Genomic DNA, 24,397 nt, shown 5'->3' with positions numbered 1-24,397 from the left:
TGTCTCCCCAGGTCCTTCCCCGGTGTCCCCCCGGTGTCCCCCCAGTCCCTCCTCCGGTCCCACCCTCGGTCCCTCCCCCCGGTGTCCCCCCGGTCCCTCCTCCCGGTGTCTCCCAGGTTCTCCCCCGATCCCTCCCCCGGTCCCTCCCCGGGTTCCTCCCCGGGTTCTTCCCCGGTCCCTCCCCCGGTTCCACCCTCGGTCCCTCCCCGCGGTGTCCCCCCGGTCCCTCCCCTGTGTCCCCCCAGGTCCTTCCCCGGTCCCTCCCCCGGTCCCTCCTCGGTGTCCCCCCGGTGTCCCCCCAGGTCCCTCCCCCGGTCCCACCCTCGGTCCCTCCCCCCGGTGTCCCCCCGGTCCCTCCCCGGTGTCCCCCAGGTCCCTCCCCCGATCCCTCCCCTGTTCCCTCCCCCCGGTGTCCCCCAGACCCCTCCCCGGTCCCTCCCCAGTGTCCCCCCGGTCCCTCCCCGGTGTCCCCCCCGGTCCCTCCCGGTCCCTCCCGGTCCCTCCTCCATCCCTCCCCGTTCCCACCCCTCTCCCTCCCCCGTCCTTTCCGGTCCCTCCCCCTCCTCCCCTCCCCCTCCGGTGCCTCCCCCCGTTCCCATTGGTCCCGGTAGGCGATGGCGGCGATCCGCAGCGTGCAGGTACCGGGACCCCCACCCCGCGCATCCCCCGCGGATATTTTGGGGGGGGATCTCCCCCATCCCCGCTGACCCCTCGGTGTCCCCGCTCCTCCCGCAGGGCTCGGTGGCGCTGGTGACCGGCGGCGGCTCCGGGCTGGGCCGGGCCACGGTGGAGCGGCTGCTGGAGCGCGGGGCGCGGGTGGTGCTGCTGGACCTGCCCGCGTCCGGCGGCGCCGAGCTGGCCCGGGAGCTGGGCGAGAGCTGCGCCTTCGCCGCCGCCGACGTGAGCACCGGGGACCGGGGGGGCCGGGGGGGCCGGGGGGCTTCTGTGCCAACAGCGTGGTGGGGACATCACACCGGACATGGGGACATCACACCGGACATGGGGACATCACACCGGACATGGGGACATCACACCGGACACGGGGACATCACACCGGACATGGGGACATCAGCCCCGACACGGGGACATCACACCGGACATGGGGACACCGCCGCCGGGGACGTCCCCCCGACACGAGGATACCCCCCCGACACGGGGACACCCGCGCCGGGGACATCTCCCCCGACACGGGACTGCCGGGGACATCCCCCCCCCCCCCGACACGGGGACACCCTCCCGACACGGGGACATCCCCCCCAACACGGGGACAACCCCCCGACACGGGGACACCCCCTCGACACGGGGACACCCCCTCGACACGGGGACACCCCCCCGACATGGGGACACCCCCCCGACACGGGGACACCTCACCCCCGACACGGGGACACCCGCGCTGGGGACATCCCCCCGACACGGGGACACCTCACCCCCGACACGGGGACACCCCCCCCCCCGACACGGGGACACCCCCCCATCACGGGGACATCCCCCCTGACACGGAGACACCCTCCCCGACATGGGGACACCCCCCCGACACGGGGACATCTCCCCCGACATGGGGACATCCCCCCCGACACGTGGCCACCATGACCTCCTCCTTGGTGACATCCCCTCCCTGACACAGGGACACTGTCACCCCCCCCCCCCCCCCCCCGTTGGTGACATCCACACGTGGCCACCGTGACCCCCTCCTCGGTGACATCCACAAGTGGCCACTGTGACCCCCCTGCCAGTGACATTCACCCCCCCCCCCCCGACACAGGGACACTGTCACCCCCCCCCTTGGTGACATCCACACGTGGCCATCATGACCTCCTCCTTGGTGACATCCCCCCCAACACAGGGACACTGTCACCCCCCCCCTTGGTGACAGCCCCCCCAACACAGAGACACTGTCACCCCCCCCTTGGTGACATCCACATGTGGCCACCATGACCCCCCTGCTGGTGACATGGCCCCCCGACACGGGGACACTGTCACCCCCCCCCCCCCTTGGTGACATCCACACGTGGCCACTGTGACCCCCCCCGCATTGGTGACACACCCCCCGACACAGGGACACTGTCACCCCCCCCTTGGTGACATCCACACGTGGCCACTGTGACCCCCCCCGCATTGGTGACACCCCCCCCAACACAGGGACACTGTCACCCCTCCCCGCTGGTGACATCCACAGGTGGCCACTGTGACCCCCCCACGTTGGTGACACACCCCCCCGACACAGGGACACTGTCACCCCCCCTTTGGTGACATCCTTCCCCCCCCCCCTCCCCCCGCCGGTGACATTAGCCCTGAGTGCGGTGACACCTTGACCCCGCTGGTGACCTTTGACCTCTCAGGTGACATCCCACCTTGACGTGGAGCCCCCGTGACCCCACAGGTGACCTTGGCCGAGGGCGTGGGGACACCTTGACCCCGCTGGTGACATCCCCCCCCCGTCCTCAAACTGGGGCCAGCGCGACCTTGACCGAGGAGTCAAGGTCACCTTGACCTTGCTGGTGACATCTCACCTTGTCCTTGTCCCCTCTGGTGACAGCCACCCCCAGCACAGCCCCGCTGTCCTCAGGTGACCTCACCTGAGCAGGTGGGGGCTCCCTTGGCCACCCCCTTGATTTGGGACCACCATGACCCCAAATTGTCACCTCACCGGTGACATCCCACCGGGGCCACGGCCCAGGGTGACCCCAATGGTGACACCCCCACCGTGGTGACACCCCCAGGTGACCTCACCTGAGCAGGTGGGGGCTCCCTTGGCCACCCCCCTGATTTGAGACCACCTTGACCCCACTGCTGCCACCCCACCTTGACCCCAGCCATGTCCCAGGGTGTCCCCACGTGGTGACACGTCCCAGGGTGACCCCAATGGTGACACCCCCTTGGTGACACCCCCAGGTGACCTCACCTGAGCAGGTGGGGGCTCCCTGGGCCACCCCCTCCATTTGGGACCACCTTGGCCCCACCAGCCACATCCAAGAGTGTCCCCACGTGGTGACAGGTCCCAGGGTGACCCCAATGGTGACACCCCCACCTTGGTGACATCCCCACCATGGTGACACCCCCAGGTGACCTCACCTGAGCAGGTGAGGGTTCCCTTGGCCACGCCCTTGATTTGGGACCACCTTGACCCCACTGCTGCCACCCCACCTTGACCCCAGCCATGTCCCAGGGTGACCCCAGCGGTGTCCCCATGTGGTGACACATGCCAGGGTGACCCCAATGGTGACACCCCCAGGTGACCTCACCTGAGCAGGTGGGGGCTCCCTTGGCCACCCCCTTGATTTGGGACCACCTTGGCCCCACTGCTGCCACCCCACCTTGACCCCACCAGCCACATCCCAGGGTGACCCCATGTGGTGACACATGCCAGGGTGACCCCAATGGTGACACCCCCTTGGTGACACCCCCAGGTGACCTCACCTGAGCAGGTGGGGGCTGCCTGGGCCACCCCCTCCATTTGGGACCACCTTGGCCCCACCAGCCACGTCCCAGCGGTGTCCTCACGTGGTGACACATGCCAGGGTGACCCCAATGGTGACACCCCCAATGGTGACACCCCCAATGGTGACACCCCCCTTGGTGACATCCCCACCGTGGTGGTGACACCCCCAGGTGACCTCACCTGAGCAGGTGGGGGCTCCCTGGGCCACCCCCTCCATTTGGGACCACCTTGGCCCCACCAGCCACATCCAAGAGTGTCCCCACGTGGTGACAGGTCCCAGGGTGACCCCAATGGTGACACCCCCTTGGTGACATCCCCAGGTGACCTCACCTGAGCAGGTGGGGGCTCCCTTGGCCACCCCCTCCATTTGGGACCACCTTGGCCCCACCAGCCACATCCCAGAGTGTCCCCACGTGGTGACAGGTCCCAGGGTGACCCCAATGGTGACACCCCCAATGGTGACACCCCCCTTGGTGACATCCGCACCGTGGTGACATCCCCAGGTGACCTCACCTGAGCAGGTGGGGGCTACCTGGGCCACCCTCTCCATTTGGGACCCCCTTGTCCCCACCAGCCACATCCCAGAGTGTCCCCACGTGGTGATAGGTCCCAGGGTGACCCCAATGGTGACACCCCCTTGGTGACACCCCCAGGTGACCTCACCTGAGCAGGTGGGGGCTACCTGGGCCACCCCCTCCATTTGGGACCCCCTTGTCCCCACCAGCCACGTCCCAGGGTGTCCCCACATGGTGACAGGTCCCAGGGTGACCCCAGCGGTGTCCCCACATGGTGACAGGTCCCAGGGTGACCCCAATGGTGACACCCCCCTCGGTGACACCCCCAGGTGACCTCACCTGAGCAGGTGGGCGCGGCGCTGGGCGTGGCCCAGAAGAAGTTTGGCCGCCTGGACCTGGCCGTGAACTGCGCCGGCATCGGCATCGCCGTCAAGACCTACAACAGCAAGAAGGACAAAGTGCACGAGCTGGACGACTTCCAGAGGGTCATCAACGTCAGTGGGGGCTCAGGGTGGGGGTCCTGTGGGGTGGGGAGGGGGCTGGACGACTTCCAGAGGGTCATCAACGTCAGTGGGGCTGGGGGCTCAGGGTGGGGGTCCTGTGGGGTGGGGAGGGGGCTGGATGACTTCCAGAGGGTCATCAACGTCAGTGGGGCTGGGGGCTCAGGGTGGGCTGGGGGTCCTGTGGGGTGGGGAGGGGGCTGGACGACTTCCAGAGGGTCATCAACGTCAGTGGGGCTGGGGTCCCTGTGGGGTGGGGGTCCCTGGGGGGTGGGGAGGGGGCTGGGGGGCTGAGGGGGGCAGGACGACTTCCAGAGGGTCATCAGCGTCAGTGGGGCTGGGGGCTCAGGGGGGGCTGGAGGTCCTGTGGGGCTGGGGGCTGGGGGCTGGGGGTCCCTGTGGGGTGGGGAGGGGGCTGGATGACTTCCAGAGGGTCATCAATGTCAGTGGGGCTGGGGGCTCAGGGTGGGGGGCTGGGGGTCCCTCTGGGGCTGGGGTGGGGGCAGGATGACTTCCAGAGGGTCATCAACGTCAGTGGGGCTGGGGGCTCAGGGTGGGGGTCCTGTGGGGTGGGGAGGGGGCTGGACAACTTCCAGAGGGTCATCAACGTCAGTGGGGGGCTCAGGGTGGGGGTCTGGGGGTCCTATGGGGTGGGGAGGGGGTCCTGTGGGTGGGGAGGGGGCTGGACGACTTCCAGAGGGTCATCAACGTCAGTGGGGCTGGGCTGGGGGTCTGGGGTCCCTGGGGGGTGGGGGGCTGGGGGCAGGATGACTTCCAGAGGGTCATCAATGTCAGTGGGGCTGGGGGCTGGGGGTCCTGTGGGGTGGGGAGGGGGCTGGACGACTTCCAGAGGGTCATCAACGTCAGTGGGGGGCTCAGGGTGGGGGTCTGGGGGTCTCTGTGGGGTGGGGAGGAGGCTGGATGACTTCCAGAGGGTCATCAATGTCAGTGGGGGGCTCAGGGTGGGGGTCTGGGGGTCCTATGGGGTGGGGAGGGGGTCCTGTGGGTGGGGAGGAGGCTGGATGACTTCCAGAGGGTCATCAGCGTCAGTGGGGCTGGGGGCTGGGGGTCCTGTGGGGTGGGGAGGGGACTGGATGACTTCCAGAGGGTCATCAATGTCAGTGGGGGCTCAGGGTGGGGGTCCGGGGGTCCTTGTGGGGTGGGGAGGGGCCTGGGGTCTCTGCGGGGTGGGGGGCTGGACGACTTCCAGAGGGTCATCAACATCAGTGGGGCTGGGGGCTGGGGGTCCTGCGGGGTGGGGGGCTGGGGGCAGGGGGGCTGGGGGCAGGACGACTTTCAGAGGGTCATCAACGTCAGTGGGGGGCTCAGGGTGGGGTGGGGTCCCTAATGGGTTGGGGGGCTGGGGGCAGGGGGGAGGTGAGCTGGTCAGTGGCAGGGATGAGCTGGTCAGTGAAGGGATGAGCTGGTCAGTGGGTGGATGACCTCAATGGGAACATGACCTGGTCAGTGGCGTGGATGACCTGGTCAGTGGTGTGGATGAGGTGGTCAGTGAGGGGATGACCTGGTCAGTGGTGTGGATGTTGTGGTCAGTGGTGTGGATGTTGTGGTCAGTGAAGGGATGAGCTGGTCAGTGGGTGGATGACCTCAATGGGAACATGACCTGGTCAGTGGCATGGGTGATGTGGTCAGTGGTGTGGATGATGTGGTCAGTGAAGGGATGAGCTGGTCAGTGGGGGGATGACCTGGTCAGTGAGTAGATCACCTGGTCAGTGATTGGATGAGCTGGTCAGTGGTGTGGATGTTGTGGTCAGTGGCGTGGATGATGAGGTCTGTGAGGGGATGACCTGGTCAGTGGTGTGGATGACCCGGTCAATGGGAGCATGACCTGGTCAGTGAGTAAATCACCTGGTCAGTGGGGTGGATCACCTGGTCAGTGGGGTGGATGACCTGGTCAGTTGGTGGATGACGTGGTCAGTGAGGGGATGACCTCAATGGGAGCATGACCTGGTCAGTGGGGGATGACCTGGTCAGTGGCGTGGATCCCCTGGTCATTGATCCCTGGCTGTGGCACCTCAGGGCGCCCCCACCCCACCCCCACCCCCGGTGCTCTGTGGCTCCCAGGGGGCTCTGCTGGCCCCCGGAGCCCCCTCCCCAAATCCTCCTGCCCCTCAGGTGAACCTGGAGCCCCCTCCCCAAATCCTCTGCCCCCCCAGGTGAACCTGGTGGTGTCCAGCAGCCCCCTCCCCAAATCCTCCTAACCCCCAGGTGAACCTGGAGCCCCCTCCCCTAATCCTCCTCCCCCCCAGGTGACCCTGGAGCCCCCTCCCCAAATCCTGTGCCCCCCCCAGGTGAACCTGGTGGTGTCCAGCAGCCCCCTCCCCAATTCCTGTGCCCTCCCAGGTGAACCTGGTGGGCACCCTGAGCCCCTTCCCCAAATCCTTGCCACCCCAGGTGAACCTGGAGCCCCCTCCCCAAATCCTCCTCCCCTCCCAGGTGAATCTGGAGCCCCCTCCCCAAATCCTGTGCCCTCCCAGGTCACCCTGGAGCCCCCTCCCCAAATCCTGTGCCCCCCCAGTTGAACCCAGAGCCCCCTCCCCAAATCCTCCTCCCTACTCAGGTGAACCTGGAGCCCCCTCCCCAAAACCTCCTGCCCCCCCAGGTGAACCTGGTGGTGTCCAGCAGCCCCCTCCCCAATTCCTGTGCCCCCCCATGTGAACCTGGAGCCCCCTCCCCACATCCCCTGCCCCCCCAGGTGACCCCAGAGCCCCCTCCCCAAATCCCTGCCCCCCCAGGTGAACCTGGTGGGCACCAGGAGCCTCCTCCCCAATTCCTGTGCCCCCCCAGGTGAACCTGGTGGTGTCCAGCAGCCCCCTCCCCACATCTCCTGCCCCCCCAGGTGACCCTGAGCCCCCTCCCCAATTTCCCTTCCCCCCAGGTGAACCTGGTGGGCACCTTCAACGTCACGCGCCTGAGCGCGCAGCTGATGAGCCGGAACGCGCCGGACGCCGACGGCCACCGCGGCCTGGTGGTGAACACGGCCAGCGTGGCCGCCTTCGAGGGACAGGTGGGGCACAGAACCTTCCGGAAACACCGCGGCGCCCCCGCGGTGATGGGGGCATCACGGTGTAAATGGGTGGGGGGAGGATGGGGGGGAAACTGGGGGGGACTGGGAGGGACTGGGAGGGGACTGTGATGGACTGGGGGGAACTGGGATGGACTGGGAGGGGACTGGGAGGGGATTTGGGAGGGACTGGGGGGGAGCTGGGATGGACTGGGAGGCACTGGGAGGGACTGGGATGGACTGGGATAGACTGGGAGGGGATTTGGGAGGGACTGGGAGGGGACTGGGATGGACTGGGAGGGATTTGGGAGGGACTGGGAGGGGATTTGGGATGGACTGGGGGTCACTGGGAGGGACTGGGGGGGCTGAGGGGGACTGGGGGGGACTGGGAGGGACTGGGAGGGGATTTGGGGGGGACTGGAATCAAACTGGGAGGAACTGGGATGGACTGGGGGGGACTGGGGGGGACTGGGATGCAGGTGATTGACAGGTGACTGACAGGTGACACAGCTGACTGATGGGTGACACAGGTGGCACAGGTGACACAGGTGATATGGATGACACAGGTGATTGACAGGTGACACAGGTGACTGACAGGTGACTGACGGATGACACAGATGACTGTCAGGTGACACAGGTGACTGACGGGTGACACAGCTGACTGATGGGTGACAAAGGTGACAGACAGGTCTCTGCCATCACCGCCCCTCCCCCCAGGTGGGCCAGGCCGCCTACTCGGCCTCCAAGGGCGGCATCGTGGGCATGACCCTGCCCATCGCCCGCGACCTGGCACCGCTGGGCATCCGCGTGGTCACCATCGCGCCAGGTACGGACACACCTGGGACACCTGGGGACAGCTGGGGACACGTGGGGACAGGGAGGGACAGCTGGGGACAGCTGGGCATCCGCGTGGTCACCATCGCACCAGGTACGGCACGGGGACACCTGGTGACAGCTGGGACACCTGGGGGGAGGGAGGGACAGCTGGGGACACATGGGGACACACAGGGACAGGGAGGGACACCTGGCACCGCTGGGCATCCGCGTGGTCACCATCGCACCAGGTACGGACACACCTGGGGACAGGTGGGGACACACGGGGACACATGGGGACACATGGGGACAGGGAGGGACAGCTGGGGACACCTGGCGCCACTGGGCATCCGCGTGGTCACCATCGCACCAGGTACGGACACATGGGACAGGTGGGGACAGGTGGGGACAGCTGGGACACACAGGGACAGGGAGGGACAGCTGGGGACACCTGGGACACCTGGCGCCGCTGGCCATCCGCGTGGTCACCATCGCACCAGGTATGGACACACGGGACAGGTGGGGACAGGGAGGGACAGCTGGGGACACCTGGGACACATGGGGACAGGGAGGGTCAGCTGGGACAGCTGGGGACACACGGGGACAGGGAGGGACACCTGGCGCCGCTGGGCATCTGCGTGGTCACCATCGCCCCAGGTACGGCATGGGGACACCTGGGGACAGGTGGGGACAGGTGGGGGGAGGGAGGGACAGCTGGCACTGCTGGGCATCCACGTGGTCACGATCGCACCAGGTACGGACACACCTGGGACACCTGGGGACAGCTGGGGACACACAGGGACAGGGAGGGACAGCTGGGGACACATGGGGACAGGGAGGGACAGCTGGGGACACATGGGGACAGGGAGGGACAGCTGGCGCCGCTGGGCATCCGCGTGGTCACCATCGCACCAGGTACGGCATGGGGGACACCTGGGGACAGCTGGGACACCTGGGGGGAGGGAGGGACAGCTGGGGACACATGGGGACACACAGGGACAGGGAGGGACACCTGGCACCGCTGGGCATCCGCGTGGTCACCATCGCACCAGGTACGGACACACCTGGGGACAGGTGGGGACAGGTGGGGACACACAGGGACAGGGAGGGACACCTGGCCCCGCTGGGCATCCGTGTGGTCACCATCGCGCCAGGTACGGACACACCTGAGGACACGTGGGGACAGGGAGGGACAGCTGGGGACAGCTGGCACCGCTGGGCATCCGCGTGGTCACCATCGCCCCAGGTACGGCATGGGGACACCTGGGGACAGGTGGGGACAGCTGGGGACACATGGGGACAGCTGGGGACACACGGGGACAGGGAGGGACACACAGGGACACCTGGGCATCCGCGTGGTCACCATCGCACCAGGTATGGACACACCTGGGGACACATGGGGACAGGGAGGGACAGCTGGGACACACGGGGACAGGGAGGGACACCTGGCACTGCTGGGCATCCGCGTGGTCACCATCGCACCAGGTACGGACACACGGGACAGGTGGGGACAGGTGGGGACAGCTGGGGGGAGGGAGGGACACCTGGGGACACCTGGGACACACGGGGACACCTGGCACCGCTGGGCATCCGCGTGGTCACCATCGCACCAGGTACGGCATGGGGGACAGCTGGGGACAGCTGGGGACAGCTGGGGACACCTGGGACACACGGGGACAGGGAGGGACAGCTGGGGACAGCTGGGACACACAGGGACAGCTGGGACAGCTGGGGACACACAGGGACAGGGAGGGACACCTGGCACCGCTGGGCATCCGCGTGGTCACCATCGCACCAGGCATGGCACCGGGGACAGGTGGGAACACACGGGGACAGGGAGGGACACCTGGGACACACGGGGACACCTGGGACACACGGGGACACACAGGGACAGGTAGGCACACCTGGGGACACCTGAGGTTCACTAATCCCATCCCTATTTTCACAACCATTTCACCACCATAACCCCTAAAAAATTAAAATAAAAAAACAAAATCAACCTCCATCCTTTCCCCCCTCTACCCCTTTCCCCATTCCCCCACTCCCCACGGATAAAATAGGCATTTTATCACTATTAAACTATTTAAAATTTAAAAGAAACCAAGTTTTTGACATTCTTCACTCCAATTCTATTCCTATTTTTACAAACATTATATCACTATTTATTTAAAATTTTACAAACAAGTGATTGGCATTTTTCACATTACTCTAATTCTATTCCTATTTTTACAACCATTTTACTACCAAAGGATTTTTTGAAATTTAAAAAACCAAGTTCTTTGTGTTCTTCACTCTAATTCTATTCCTATTTTTACAACCACTTTACTACTATGAAAATTTTGAAATTTAAAACCCCAAGTTTTGGCGTTCTTCACTAATTCTATTCCTATTTTTACAACCATTTTATTACTATTAAATTAAAAAAAATATTTAAATAAAAATAGGTGTTTTTCCCTACTATCCATTTGAATATTTCCCCAAACCCCAGGGATAAAATAGGCATTTTATCACAATTAGACTATTTAAAATTTTTTAAAAAATCAAGTTTTTGGCGTTCTTCACTTTAATTATATCCCTATTTTTACAACCATTTTACCACTATAAATTTTTTAAAATTTAAAAACCAAGAGATTGGCGTTCTTCACATCACTCTAAATATATTCCTATTTTTACAACAATTTTACTACTATAAAATTTTTAATATTTAAAAACCCAAGTTTTTGGCATTCTTCACTCTAATTCTATTCCTATTTTTACAACCTAATTCTATTCCTATTTTACACTCTAATTCTATTCCTATTTTTACAACCATTTTACTACTATGACAAATTTTAAAAAAATCAAGTTATTCACGTTCTTCACTCTAACCACATCCCTATTTTCACAACCATTTCACCACCATAAACCCCTAAAAAATTAAAATAAAAAATCAAAATAAAAAATCTGCATTTTCCCGCACCATCCCTTTCCCCATCCCCCACTCCCCACGGATAAAACAGGCATTTTATCACAATTAGACTATTTAAAATTTTTAAAAAATCAAGTTTTTGGCATTCTTCACTCTAATTCTATTCCTATTTTTACAACCATTATACCACTATAAATTTTTTAAAATTTAAAAAACCAAGTGATTGGCCTTCTTCACATTCCTCTAATTCTATTCCTATTTTCACAACCATTTTACTACCATGAAAATTTAAAAAAACCCCAAGTTTTTGACATTCTTCACTAACCACATCCCTATTTTCACAACCATTTCACCACCATAAACCCCTAAAAAATTAAAATAAAAAATCAAAATAAAAAATCTGCATTTTCCCGCACCATCCCTTTCCCCATCCCCCACTCCCCACGGATAAAACAGGCATTTTATCACAATTAGACTATTTAAAATTTTTAAAAAATCAAATTTTTGGCATTCTTCACTCTAATTCTATTCCTATTTTTACAACCATTATACCACTATAAATTTTTTAAAATTTAAAAAACCAAGTGATTGGCCTTCTTCACATTCCTCTAATTCTATTCCTATTTTCACAACCATTTTACTACCATGAAAATTTAAAAAAACCCCAAGTTTTTGACATTCTTCACTAACCACATCCCTATTTTCACAACCATTTCACCACCATAAACCCCTAAAAAATTAAAATAAAAAACCAAAATAAAACCCCATCCTTTCCCCCCCTTCCCCATGGATAAAATCCCATTTTTTCCCCTTTTCCCAGGGCTGTTCCACACGCCGCTGCTGGCCGGGCTGCCCGAGAAGGTTCGGCGCTTCCTGGGCCAGCAGGTGCCGTTCCCGCCGCGCCTCGGGGACCCGGCCGAGTTCGCGCACCTGGTGCAGGCGCTGGCCGAGAACCCCATGGTCAACGGGGAGGTGGTGAGGCTGGACGGGGCGCTGAGGATGCAGCCCTGAGAGGGGGGAGATGGGGGAGATGGAATTTGGGGGAGAGAAGCGAAATTTGGGAGAGCCGAAATCGGGGGAGAGCCGGAATTTGGGAGCCCCAAAATCAGGGGGGAGCCGGAATTTGGGGGAGACGAAACTGGGGGAGCTGAAATTGGGGAGAGCTGAAATTGGGGAGAGCCGAAATCGGGGGGAAACCCAAAACTGGGGAGAGCTGAAAGTGGGGAGAGCTGGAATTTGGGGGAACCGAAATTTGGGAGGGCTGAAACTGGGGAGAGCTGGAATTGGGGAGAGCTGAAATTGGGGAGAGCCGAAATTGGTGGGAAACCCGAAATTGGGGAGAGCAGAAATTTGGGGGAGCCGAAATTGGGGAGAGCTGAAATTGGGGGAGAGACTTGAAATTGGGGAGAGACGAAATTTGGGAGAGCTGAAATTAGGGAGAGCTGAAATTTGGGGGAGACCTGAAAGTGGGGAGAGCCGAAATTTGGGGGAGAGCTGAAATTGGGGAGAACCGAAATTTGGGGGAGACCTGAAAGTGGGGAGAGCTGAAATTGGGGAGAGCTGGAATTGGGGGGAGCTGAAATTTGGGAGCCCCAAAATTGGGGGGAAACTCGAAATTGGGGAGAGCCGAAATTTGGGGGAGCCCTGAAAGTGGGGGAGACCTGAAATTGAGGAGAGCTGAAATTGGGGAGAGCCAAAATTGGGGAGAGCCGAAATTTGGGGGGGAGCTGAAATTTGGGGGAGCCAAAACTGGGGAGAGTTGAAACTGGGGAGAGCTGAGCCCCGAAAGTGGGGAGAGCTGAAAGTGGGGAGAGAGCCGGAATTTGGGAGCCCCGAAATTGGGGGAGAGCCGGAATTGGGGGGAGACAAAATTTGGGGGAGCTGAAATTTGGGGAGTGCTGAAATTTGGGAGAGCTGAAATTGGGGAGAGCTGAAATTTGGGGGAGACCTGAAACTGGGGAGAGCTGAAATTGGGGAGAGCCGGAATTGGGGGGAGCCGGAATTGGGGGGAGCCGGAATTTGGGGGAGACGAAATTGGCGGAGCTGAAATTTGGGAGACCTGAAATTGGGGAGAGCCGAAATCGGGGGGAAACCCAAAATTGGGGAGAGCTGAAAGTGGGGAGAGCTGGAATTGGGGAGAGCTGAAATTGGGGGAGCTGGAATTGGGCGAGCTGGAATTGGGGAGAGCTGAAAGTGGGGGAGATGAAATTTGGGGGAGAGTCGAAATTTGGGGGAGACGAAATTTGGGGAGAGCTGAAATTGGGGGAGAGCCGAAATTTGGGGGAGAGTCGGAATTTGGGGGAGACCTGAAAGTGGGGAGAAGTGAAATGGGGAGAGACGAAATTGGGGGAGCTGAAATTGGGGGAGATGGAATTTGGGGGAGCCGGAATTTGGGAGCCCCAAAATCGGGGGAGAGCCGGAATTTGGGGGAGCTGAAATTGGGGGAGAGCCAAAATTGGGGGGAGAGCCGAAATTTGGGGGAGAGCCAGAATTTGGGAGCCCCGAAATCGGGGGAGCCCCGAAATTGGGGGGAGAGCCGGAATTTGGGAGAGCCGGAATTTGGGGGAGAGCCGGAATTTGGGGGAGTTGAAATTTGGGGAGACGAAATTGGGGGAGCTGAAATTGGGGGAGAGCTGAAACTGGGGAGAGCTGAAATTGGGGAGAACCGAAATTTGGGGGAGACCTGAAAGTGGGGAGAAGTGAAATTGGGGAGAGACGAAATTGGGGGAGCTGAAATTGGGGGAGATGGAATTTGGGAGCCCTGAAATCGGGGGGAAACTCGAAATTGGGGAGAGCTGGAATTTGGGAGAGCCGAAACTGGGGGAGACCTGAAATCGGGGGAGCCCCGAAATTGGGGACAGCCGAAATTTGGGGGAGACCTGAAATTTGGGAGAGCCGAAATTGGGGAGAGCTGAAATTGGGGGGAGAGCTGAAACTGGGAAGAGCCGAAATTTGGGGGAGAGACAAAACTGGGGCAGACCCCGAAATTTGGGGGAGCTGAAATTGGGGGAGAGCTGGAATTTGGGAACCCCAAAATCGGGGGAGAGCAGGAATTGGGGGGAGAGTCGGAATTTGGGGGAGCTGAAATTTGGGGAGAGCTGGAATTGGGGGAGAGCCAAAACTGGGGGGAGAGCCGAAACTGGGGGAGCTGAAATTTGGGGGGAGCCCTGAAAGTGGGGAGAGCCGAAATCTGGGGGAGAGCCAGAATTGGGGGAGAGCCGGAATTTGGGAGCCCCGAAATCGGGGGAGCCCCGAAATTGGGGGGAGACGAAATTGGGGGAGCTGAAATTTGGGAGACCTGAAATCAGGGAGAGCCGAAATCGGGGGGAAACCCAAAATTGGGGAGAGCTGAAAGTGGGGAGAGCTGGAATTTGGGGGAGAGCTGAAACTGGGGACAGCTGAAATTGGGGAGAACCGAAATTTGGGGGAGACCTGAAAGTGGGGAGAAGTGAAATTGGGGAGAGACGAAATTGGGGGAGCTGAAATTGGGGGAGCTGAAATTGGGGGAGATGGAATTTGGGGGAGATGAAATTTGGGAGCCCCGAAATTGGGTGGAAATTCGAAATTGGGGAGAGCGAAATTGGGGAGAGCCGCAACTGGGGGAGTCCTGAAAGTGGGGTAGAGCAGAAATTTGGGGGAGACCCAAAACTGGGGGAGTCCCGAAATTTGGGGGTGTGAGGGAGGGGTGACAGGGAGGGGAGGATGGCAGGGGACGCTGCGGGATGGGGTGAGGATGGGGGGCAGAGTGTGGGGGGGACAGCGTGTCCTGACTGTCCTGAGTGTCCTGAGTGGACACAGCCCCGTGAGTGGACACAATTCCATGAGTGGACACAACCCCGTGAATGGACACTGCTCCATGAGTGGACACAAACACTCCTGAGTGGACACAGCCCCCCAGAGTGGACACAGCCTGTCCTGAGTGGACACAGCTCCATCTGAGTGGACACAGCCCCTCCTGAGTGGACACAGCCCCTCCTGAGTGGACACAACCCCATGAGTGGACACAGCCCCCCAGAGTGGACACAACCCCATGAGTGGACACAGCCCCCCAGAGTGGACACAGCCCCATGAGTGGACACAGCCCCCCTCCCCCCGAGTGGGGACACCCGTGGGGGATTTGGGGACAAACCCCGCGGCTGTGGCCATGAGGACGCTCAGGGATTCAGCGAAGCCCCGCTCAGGTTTGGGGGGGGTCCCATCCCGAGCCCCCCCCTCCCCCCGGATTTTGGGGACCCCCTCGAGTTCCCCCAGCCCCTCCCCCACGGCAATAAAGCGTGTTCGCCCACGCGGCCTCCGAGCCCCGCCTCCCGTCTCTTCCCATTGGGTCATGCCGCTGTCAATCAACAGCGCAGCCAGACGTGATTGGTCTATGGGAGGGGGTGGGGGAAAAAACCCCGCCCACGCCGGGGCACGCGCGGGACTCGCCGCTGATTGGCTGAGCGCAAAGAGGGCAGCGGAGGCGGGGCTTGGCGCCTCTCCCCGCTCGCTGATTGGATGAGCCGCCTGTCAATACGGCGGGATGACGGGTGGGCGGGCTCGGCGCTGATTGGTCGGAGAGGAACTTCCGGCGGAAGCAGCTCGTGAGGAGACCGGGACCGGCGCCGGGACCGGGAGCGAAACCGGGAGCGAGAAACGCGACCGGGAACGGGAAACCGCAGCCATGAACATCCGGAACGCGCGGGTGGGCGGCCCGCGAGGGGCAGGGAGGCTCGGCCAGGAACAGCCGGGCACCGGGGAGCGATCTGCCGGTGATACCGGGCCGTGGCGGGAGGCGTGAGGGGGAACACCGGGATCTGGGGAGCGGTGCCGGGCTCTGAGGGGCGGTACCGGGTCTCGGTGCCGTTGCGGGGCTCTGCGGTGGATCCCGTGCTTGGAGGAGGCTCTGAGGGCCCCTCCCGGTGTCGCGGAGCACCGGGGCCGGTACCGGGGTGACTCCCCCGCTTCTCCGGTTCCTCCCGGCAGCCCGAGGACCTGATGAACATGCAGCACTGCAACCTGCTCTGCCTGCCCGAGAACTACCAGATGAAATACTACTTCTACCACGGCCTCTCCTGGCCTCAGGTGTGGCCCCGGATCCCCCCCATCCCCCCCCCTCCGGTGCACCGGGACACCGGGATTGAACCCCCCGGAGCCCCTCGGGCCCGGCGGACACACCTGGAGCCCTCCTGGGCACAGCTGGGGAGCGGAATTTCACCCCAGGACCCCCCTGGAGCCCTTCCACTCTCACCTGTCCCATCTCACCTGTCCCTGTCTCACCTGTCCCACTCTCATCTGTCCCATCTCACCTGTCCCTCACCTGTCCACTCTCATCTGTCCCAGTCTCACCTGTCTCACCCTCACCTGTCCCAGTATCACCTGTCTCTCACCTGTCCCTCACCTGTCCCTGTCCCTCTCACCTGTCCCTCACCTGTCCCCCTCACCTGTCTCTCACCTGTCCCTCCCCTGTCCCTCACCTGTCTCACCTGTCTCACCTGTCCCAGTATCACCTGTCCCTCCCCTGTCCCTCCCCTGTCTCACCTGTCCCATGTCACCTGTCCCACCCTCACCTGTCCCAGTCTCACCTGTCCCTCTCCCCTCTCCCTCCCCTGTCTCTCACCTGTCCCTCTCACCTGTCTCACCTGTCCCTCCCCTGTCTCCTCTCACCTGTCCCATCTCACCTGTCTTGGTCTCACCTGTCCCATCTCACCTGTCCCTCCCCTGTCTCACCTGTCCCTCCCCTGTCTCACCTGTCCCCCCTCACCTGTCCCTCACCTGTCCCTCCCCTGTCCCACCTGTCCCCCCTCACCTGTCCCTCACCTGTCCCTCCCCTGTCTCACCTGTCCCATCTCCCCTGTCCCTCCCCTGTCTCACCTGTCCCCCCTCACCTGTCCCTCACCTGTCCCTCCCCTGTCTCACCTGTCCCTGTCTCACCTGTCTCACCTGTCTCACTTGTCCCTCACCTGTCCCTGTCCCTCCCCTGTCTCCCCTGTCCCTCACCTGTCCCCCCAGTCTCACCTGTCCCTCCCCTGTCCCCCCAGTCTCACCTGTCCCAGTCTCACCTGTCCCAGTCTCACCTGTCCCTCCCCTGTCCCTCACCTGTCTCTCCCCAGTCTCCCCTGTCTCTCTCACCTGTCCATGTCTCCCTTGTCTCACCTGTCTCACTCTCACCTGTCCCTCCCCTGTCTCACCTGTCCCAGTCTCACCTGTCCCAGTCTCACCTGTCCCTCCCCAGTCTCACCTGTCCCTGTCTCACCTGTCTCACCTGTCCCAGTCTCACCTGTCTCACCTGTCCCAGTCTCACCTGTCCCATCTCACCTGTCCCAGTCTCCCCTGTCTCACCTGTCCCAGTCTCACCTGTCTCTCTCCCCTGTCCCAGCTCTCTTACATCGCCGAGGATGAGAACGGGAAGATCGTTGGTTACGTCCTGGCCAAGATGTGAGTCTGGGACCCCTCCCCTCCCCTCCCCTCCCCTCCCCTCCCCTCCCCTCCCCTTCCTGCCCTTTGGGGGGGTCCCCGTGGGGATTTGGGGGGGGTCTCACCCCCCTGACCCCCCCCCCCCCGTGCTCCTGCAGGGAGGAAGACCCCGATGACGTCCCCCACGGTCACATCACCTCCCTGGTGAGGGGGCTGGGGGTTTGGGGGGGTCCTGGAGGGGTTTGGGGGGGTCCTGGAAGGGTTTGGGGGGGTCCTGGAGGGGTTTGGGGGGGTCCTGGAGGGGTTTGGGGGGGGTTTTGGGGGGTCCTGGAGGGGTTTGGGGGGCTCTGGGGTGGATTTGGGGGGGTCCTGGAGGGGTTTGGGGGGCTCTGGGGTGGATTTGGGGGGGTCCTGGAAGGGTTTGGGGGGGTCCTGGAGGGGTTTGGGGGGGTCCTGGAAGGGTTTGGGGGGGTCCTGGAGGGGTTTGGGGGGGTCTTGGAGGGGTTTGGGGGCCTTTGGGGTGGGTTTGGGGGGGTCCTGGAGGGGTTTGGGGGGGTCCTGGAGGGGTTTGGGGGGCTCTGGGGTGGGTTTGGGGGGGTCCTGGAGTGGTTTGGGGGGGTCCTGGAGGGGTTTGGGGGCCTTTGGGGTGGGTTTGGGGGGGTCCTGGAGGGGTTTGGGGGGGGTCTGGGGTGGATTTGGGGGGGTCCTGGAGGGGTTTGGGGGGCTTTGGGGTGGGTTTCAGAGGACCTGGAGGGGTTTGGGGGGCTCTGGGGGGCTCCTGGAGGGGTTTGGGGGGGTCTGGGGTGGATTTGGGGGGCTCCTGGAGGGGTTTGGGGGGCTCCTGGAGGGGTTTGGGGGGGTCTGGGGTGGATTTGGGGGGGTCCTGGAGGGGTTTGGGGGGTTCTGGGATGGGTTTGGGGGGACCTGCAGGGTTTGGGGGGAGCCTGGACTGGGTTTCAGGGATTCTGGGGGGGTCCTGGAAGGTTTGGGGGGGGTCCTGGAGGGGATCGGGGAGCTCTGGGCCGGGTTTGGGGGGTCCTGGAGGGGTCCTGGAGGGTTTGGGGGGCTCTGGGCCGGGTTTGGGGGGGTCCTGGAGGGGTCCTGGAGCATTTTGGGGGGCTCTGGGGTGGGTTTCAGGGGACCTGGAGGGGTTTGGGGGGGCTCTGGACTGGGTTGGGGGATTCTGGGGGGCTCCTGGAGGGGTTTGGGGGGCTCCTGGAGGAGTCTGAGGGGCTCTGGGATGGATTTGGGGGGGTCCTGGAGGGGTTTGGGGGGCTCTGGGGTGGATTTGGGGGGGTTTGGGGTGGGTTTGGGGGGATCCTGGAGAGGTTTGGGGGGGTCCTGGAGGGGTTTGGGGGGTGATTCTTGAGGGATTTGGGGTCCCCTGGGTGTTTTCGGGGTGTCCCAGCCCATTTTGGGGGTGTCCCACGCCATTTTTGGGGTGTCCCATGCCGTTTTTGGGGTCCCCCATGCCGTTTTTGGGGTCCCCCATGCCGTTTTTGGGGTTCCCAGGCGGTGAAGCGCTCGCACCGGCGCCTGGGGCTGGCGCAGAAGCTGATGGACCAGGCCAGCCGGGCCATGATCGAGAACTTCAACGCCAAATACGTGTCCCTGCACGTGCGCAAGAGGTGACACCCCAAAAACCCCGGGGGGACCCCAGAAATCCCTGAGGGATCCTCAAAAACCCCGGGGGGACCCCAAAAACCCCGGGGGGACCCCAAAAACCTCGGGGGGGACCCCAAAAACTCCCCAGAGGATTCCTAAAACACCCGGGGGACCCAAAAAATCCCTGAAGGACCCCAAAACTCCCCGGGGATCTGTAAAAACCCCCAGGGGATCCCTCAAAACTCCCCAGGGCGTCCCCAGAACTCCCCAGGGCATCCCCAAAACCCTCCAGGGGACCCAAAAACTCCCAGAGGAACCCCAAAAACCCCTGAGGGACCCCAAAACCCCCCAGGGCATCCCCGAAAACCCCCGAGGGTCCCCAAAACTCCCCAGGGGATCCCTAAAAACCCCTGAGGGATCCCAAAAACTCCCCGAGGGACCCCAAAAACCCCTGAGGGATGCCATAAACACCGGGGGGACCCCAAAAACCCCCAAGGGACCCCAGAAAACCTCCAGGGCATCCCCAAAACTCCCCAAGGAACCCCAAAACTCCTCAGGGGACTCCAAAAATCCCCAGGGGTTCCCCCAAAAACTCCCTAAAGGACCCCAGAAACTCCCTGAGGGACCCCAAAAACCCCTAGGGGATCCCTAAAAACACCCATGGGACCCCAAAACTCCCTGAGGGATACCAAAAACGTCCAGGGGACCCCTAAAAAAACTCCCTAAAGGACCCCAAAAACTCCCTAAAGGACCCCAAAACTTCCTGAGGGACCCCAAAACTCCCCAGGGCCCCCCAAAACTCTTCAGAGGACCCCAAAAAAACCCCAGAAGACTCCCCCCAAAACTCCCCAGGGGACCCCAAAACTCCCGGAGGGACCCCAAAAACCCCAGGGGACCCCAAAACTCCCTGAGGAACCCCAAAAACCCCTGAAGGAACCTTCCCAAACCCTCAGGGGACCCCAAAATCCCCCCCAGGAGCATCCCCAAATTTAATTCCCACCCCCGTTTATCCTTGACAGCAACCGGGCAGCGCTGCACCTCTACTCCAACACTCTCAACTTCCAGTAAGTCTGGGGGCTTTGGGGGGTTTGGGGGGGGATTCGAGGAGGAATTTTGGGGGGTTTGGGACCCCCCAGCCCCTTTGTGAACCCCCAAATTCCCCGGCAGGATCAGCGAGGTGGAGCCCAAGTACTACGCGGACGGCGAGGACGCCTACGCCATGAAACGGGACCTGAGCCAGATGGCAGAGGAGGTGCAGCCCCCTCCCCACTTCTGGGACCTCCCAAAAATCCTCTTCATCCTCCCCAGGAACCCCAAAAATTCTGATGGGATCCCCCACCCCTGGGACCCCCCAAAAATCCTCTCCATTCTACCCAGGAACCCCAAAAATTCTGCTGGGATCCCTCACATCGTGGGACCCCCCAAAAATCCTCTTCATCCTACCCAAGAACCCCAAAAACTCTGCTGGGATCCCTCACATCCTGAGACCCCCCAAAAACCCTCCTGAGGGGATCCCCCCCCACCCCTGGGACCCCCCAAAAACCTCCTCTATCACACCCAGGAACCCCAAAAATTCTGCTGGGATCCCCCACATCCTGGGACCCCCAAAAACCTTCCTAAGGGGCTTGCAGGGACCCCAAAAATCCTCCTGGGGGGATCCTCCCCACCCCTAGGACCCCCCAAAAAACCTCTCCATCCTCCCCAGGAACCCCAAAAACTCTGTTGGAGGGATCCCCCACATCGTGGGACCCCCAAAAACCGTCCTGGGGGGGCTTCCATCAGCCTGGGAACCCCAAAAACCCTCCTGGGGTGCTTCCAGGGACCCCAAAAATCCTCCTGGAGGGATCCCCCCCATCCTGAGAACCCTAAATAGCCTCCTGGGGGAATGCTCTCCACCCTGGGAACCCCAAAAACCCTCTCCATCCCCCCCAGGAACCCCAAAAATTCTGCTGGGATCCCCCACATCGTGGGACCCCCCAAAAATCCTCCTGAGGGGATCCCCCCCCCATCCTGAGACCCCCAAAAACCGTCCTGGGGGCTTCCAGGGACCCTAAAAACTCTCCTGGGGGGATCCTCTCCACCCTGGGAACCCCAAAAACCCTCTCCATCCTACCCAGGAACCCCAAAAACTCTGCTGGAGGGATCCCCCACATCCTGAGACCCCCAAAACCCTGCTGGGGGGATTCCCCACATCGTGGGACCCCCAAAAACCTTTCTAAGGGGCTTCCAGGGACCCCAAAAATCCTCCTGGGGGGATCCTCTCCACCCTGGGAACCCCAAAAACCTTCTCTGTATCCCCTGGGAACCCCAAAAACCCTCCTGAGGGGATCCCCCCCATCCTGAGACCCCCAAAAACCATCCTAGGGGCTTCCAGGGACCCCAAAAACCCCGCTGGGGGGCTTCTAACCACCCTGGGACCCCCCAAAAACCTCCTGGGGGGGGTTCCATCACCTTGGGAACCCCAAAAACCTTCTCCATCCTACCCAGGAACCCCAAAAACTCTCCTGAGGGGATCCCCCCCATCCTGAGACCCCCAAAAACCCTCCTGGGGGGATCTTCTCCACCCTGAGAACCCCAAAAACCCTCTCCATCCCCCCCAGAAACCCCAAAAATCCTCCTGGGGGGCTTCAATCCCAACCTGAGACCCCCAAAAACCTCCTGGGGGGACTTCTACCCACCCTGGGACCCCCCCAAAACCCCTCCTGGGGTGATCCCTCCATCCTGAGACCCCCAAAAACTGTCCTAGGGGGCTTCCAGGGACCCCAAAAACTCTCCTGGGGGGGTTTCTATCACGCTGGGAACCCCAAAAACCCTCCTGGGGTGCTTCCAGGGACCCCAAAAACTCTCCTGGGGGGGTTTCTATCACGCTGGGAACCCCAAAAACCCTCTCCATTCCCCCTGGGACCCCCCAAAAACCCCTCCTGGGGGGTCATTCAGGATCCCCCCCCCCAGGGGTAACCCCCCTCTCTGCCTCCCCTCCCCCAGCTGAGGAAACAGGTGGAGCAAAAGGAGCGGGGCCGACCCCCGGCCCCCAGCGAACCCCCCCGAGGTGGGGATGGGGTCTGCGGTTCTGGGGGGACCCCCACGAATCCCCCCACGGGCGCCCCCCAACATCACGAGGACGGGGGGGGCGACAGCAAAGACCTGAGCGAGGTCAGCGAGACCACCGAGAGCACCGACGTCAAGGACAGCTCCGAGGCCTCCGACTCCGCCTCCTAGGGACCCCCCCCAAAATCTTCGGGACCCCCGGGAGCCCCCCCAAAAACTCGGGGAGCCCCCAAAACCCCCTGGGAGCCCCCCGGGGATCCCCTTGGTGCTGGTGGGGGGCAGTAAAGCCCCTCAGACTCCAGGCTCGGCTCTGTCTCTGTCTGTGCCCCCCCTTTTTTGGGGGGTGGTGTGTCTCTAAGGGGGCGTGGTCTATGCGGGTGTGGCGCTTGCTGATTGGTGGGGCGCGGCCGGCACGAGGAGCTGCTCGCTGATTGGTGGAGACGCGCGGTTGTGGCGCCCCCTAGCGGGAGGGAGGGGAGGAGCAGGCGGCGCTGGTGGGGCGGGAGGGGAACGGGAACAGAACCGGGACCGGGACCGGAGCGAGGGTGGGACAGCGGGAACGGGACCGGAGCGAGGTTGGGACAGCGGGAACGGGGCCAGGAACGGGATCGGGATCGGGACCGGAGCGAGGGTGGGACAGCGGGAATGGGACCGGAGCGAGGGTGGGACAGCGGGAACGGGACCAGGAACGGGATCGGGACCGGAGCGAGGGTGGGACAGCGGCAACGGGACCGGAGCGAGGTTGGGACAGCGGCAACGGGGCCAGGAACGGGAACTGGACCAAAGCGAGGGTGGGGCAGCGGAACCGGGACCGGAGCGAGGTTGGGACAGCGGGAACGGGACCGGGACAGGAGCGAGGATGGGGCAGCGGGACCGGGAACTGGACCGGGATCATCGGGACTGGGATCGGGACAGGAGCAAGGTTGGGACAGCGGGAACGGGACCGGAGCGAGGTTTGGACAGCGGGAACGGGGCCAGGAACGGGATCGGGACCGGAGCGAGGGTGGGAGACCGGGATCGGGACCGGGAACTGAACCGGGATCGGGACTGGAGCAAGGGTGGGGCAGCAGGACCAGGAACTGGACTGGGACCATCGGGACCGGAGCGACGGTGAGGCACCGGGACCGGGACTGGAGCGAGGGTGGGACAGTGGGACCGGGAACTGGACCGGGATCATCGGGACTGGGATCGGGACCGGAACGAGGCCGGGACAGCGGGAACGGGGCCAGGAACGGGATCGGGAACGAGAATGGGGCCGGGATTTGGGATCGGGACCGGGGCCAGGAACAGGATTGGGATCGGGACTGGAGCAAGGCTGGGACAGCGGGAACAGGTCCAGGAACGGGATCGGGACCGGGGCCAGGAACGGGACTGGGACCGGGAACGGGGCCGGGATTGGGTCCGGAGCGAGGCTGAGGTAGCAGGAACGGGCTGGAAATGAGGGGGGAACCGGGCCCGGGGGATGGAGGCACCGGGAACAGGATGGAAACGCGGGAGAGCACCGGGACCGGCGGGGATGAAGGGGAGACTTCCACCGCAAGTTCTGGGAGATACCGGGAATTGAGGGGGGGGGGTCGTGGAGCACCGGTAACGGGAGTGAGGTCACGTGTATTGGGAGGAACCGGCACCGGAGGAGGGGGTGGGGCGGGGTCTAAGGCGGGGTCTTGCACTGGGAGGGGTTTTGGGGGTACCGGGGGTGTCTGAAGGGGGGAACCGGTTCCGTTGGGGTGGGGGTGGCTCGATCTGGGTGTCTCCCCCTCTTTGTGGTGCTGGGGGGGCACTCGTGGGGATCCCCGACATTTTGGGGGTCCCTCCCCCCCAGCCCAGCAGCAGGTGAGGATGGGGAATGACCCAAGGGAGTAAAAATCCTCCCCAAACTCCCTCGGGGTTCAGGAGAAATCTCTGTGAATCTGTTAAAACTTTCTCTTTATTATAATATATTTTTAGATATAAAAAGAAAATTTTACAAGTTTTTTTAACCCAAAATGTACAAAAATGGTCAGGAAATGGTTGTGTTTCTCCCCCTTTTGTGTGTGTGGTGGGTGGGTGGGTGTGGGGGAGGGATTTAGGGGGATCCCCCCCCCTCACCCCCCCAGGGTGATGGAAATTGGGAATCCCCAGAGGGGGAAGGGGGTCATGAAAGGTTTGGGGGGC

The 24,397-nt window shown here is 62.0% G+C and overlaps 3 protein-coding genes across 3 annotated transcripts; 2 read left to right on the top strand and 1 right to left on the bottom strand.

Annotated features, from left to right (window-relative positions):
• Positions 1-529: 529 nt before the first annotated feature.
• HSD17B10 (hydroxysteroid 17-beta dehydrogenase 10) lies at positions 530-12,340 on the top strand. Its single transcript, XM_084224112.1, has 6 exons — positions 530-638; positions 736-900; positions 4,284-4,448; positions 7,351-7,479; positions 8,194-8,302; positions 12,018-12,340. Exons 1-6 carry the CDS (start codon positions 615-617, stop codon positions 12,206-12,208), a joined length of 783 nt encoding a protein of 260 aa, XP_084080238.1. The 5' UTR covers positions 530-614; the 3' UTR covers positions 12,209-12,340.
• A 289-nt stretch (positions 12,341-12,629) lies between these two features.
• On the bottom strand, positions 12,630-15,055 carry LOC311164516 (uncharacterized protein; the record flags this gene model as incomplete). Its single annotated transcript, XM_084224006.1, has 3 exons — positions 12,630-12,657; positions 13,504-14,295; positions 14,496-15,055. 3 exons carry the CDS (start codon positions 15,053-15,055, stop codon positions 12,630-12,632), a joined length of 1,380 nt encoding a protein of 459 aa, XP_084080132.1.
• A 690-nt stretch (positions 15,056-15,745) lies between these two features.
• Positions 15,746-22,544, top strand: NAA10 (N-alpha-acetyltransferase 10, NatA catalytic subunit). The gene is made up of 8 exons (XM_084224095.1): positions 15,746-15,878; positions 16,160-16,258; positions 17,553-17,611; positions 17,749-17,794; positions 19,103-19,218; positions 20,215-20,259; positions 20,363-20,447; positions 22,181-22,544. Exons 1-8 carry the CDS (start codon positions 15,858-15,860, stop codon positions 22,412-22,414), a joined length of 705 nt encoding a protein of 234 aa, XP_084080221.1. The 5' UTR covers positions 15,746-15,857; the 3' UTR covers positions 22,415-22,544.
• The last annotated feature ends 1,853 nt before the right edge of the window (positions 22,545-24,397 follow it).

This window comes from Fringilla coelebs (assembly GCF_963513975.1).
Source record: "Fringilla coelebs genome assembly, chromosome: 33".
Lineage (NCBI taxonomy): Eukaryota > Metazoa > Chordata > Aves > Passeriformes > Fringillidae > Fringilla > Fringilla coelebs.
This window is presented reverse-complemented; position numbering and strand designations above follow the sequence as displayed.

Coding starts and splice junctions, on each gene's coding strand:
- NAA10 (XM_084224095.1), top strand. CDS start 15,858: ATGAACATCCGGAACGCGCGG. Junction 15,879..16,159: donor TGAACATCCGGAACGCGCGG/GTGGGCGGCCCG, acceptor TCCTCCCGGCAG/CCCGAGGACCTGATGAACAT. Junction 17,795..19,102: donor ACGGTCACATCACCTCCCTG/GTGAGGGGGCTG, acceptor TGGGGTTCCCAG/GCGGTGAAGCGCTCGCACCG.
- HSD17B10 (XM_084224112.1), top strand. CDS start 615: ATGGCGGCGATCCGCAGCGTGCAG. Junction 901..4,283: donor GCGCCTTCGCCGCCGCCGAC/GTGAGCACCGGG, acceptor TGACACCCCCAG/GTGACCTCACCTGAGCAGGT. Junction 8,303..12,017: donor CGTGGTCACCATCGCGCCAG/GTACGGACACAC, acceptor CCCTTTTCCCAG/GGCTGTTCCACACGCCGCTG.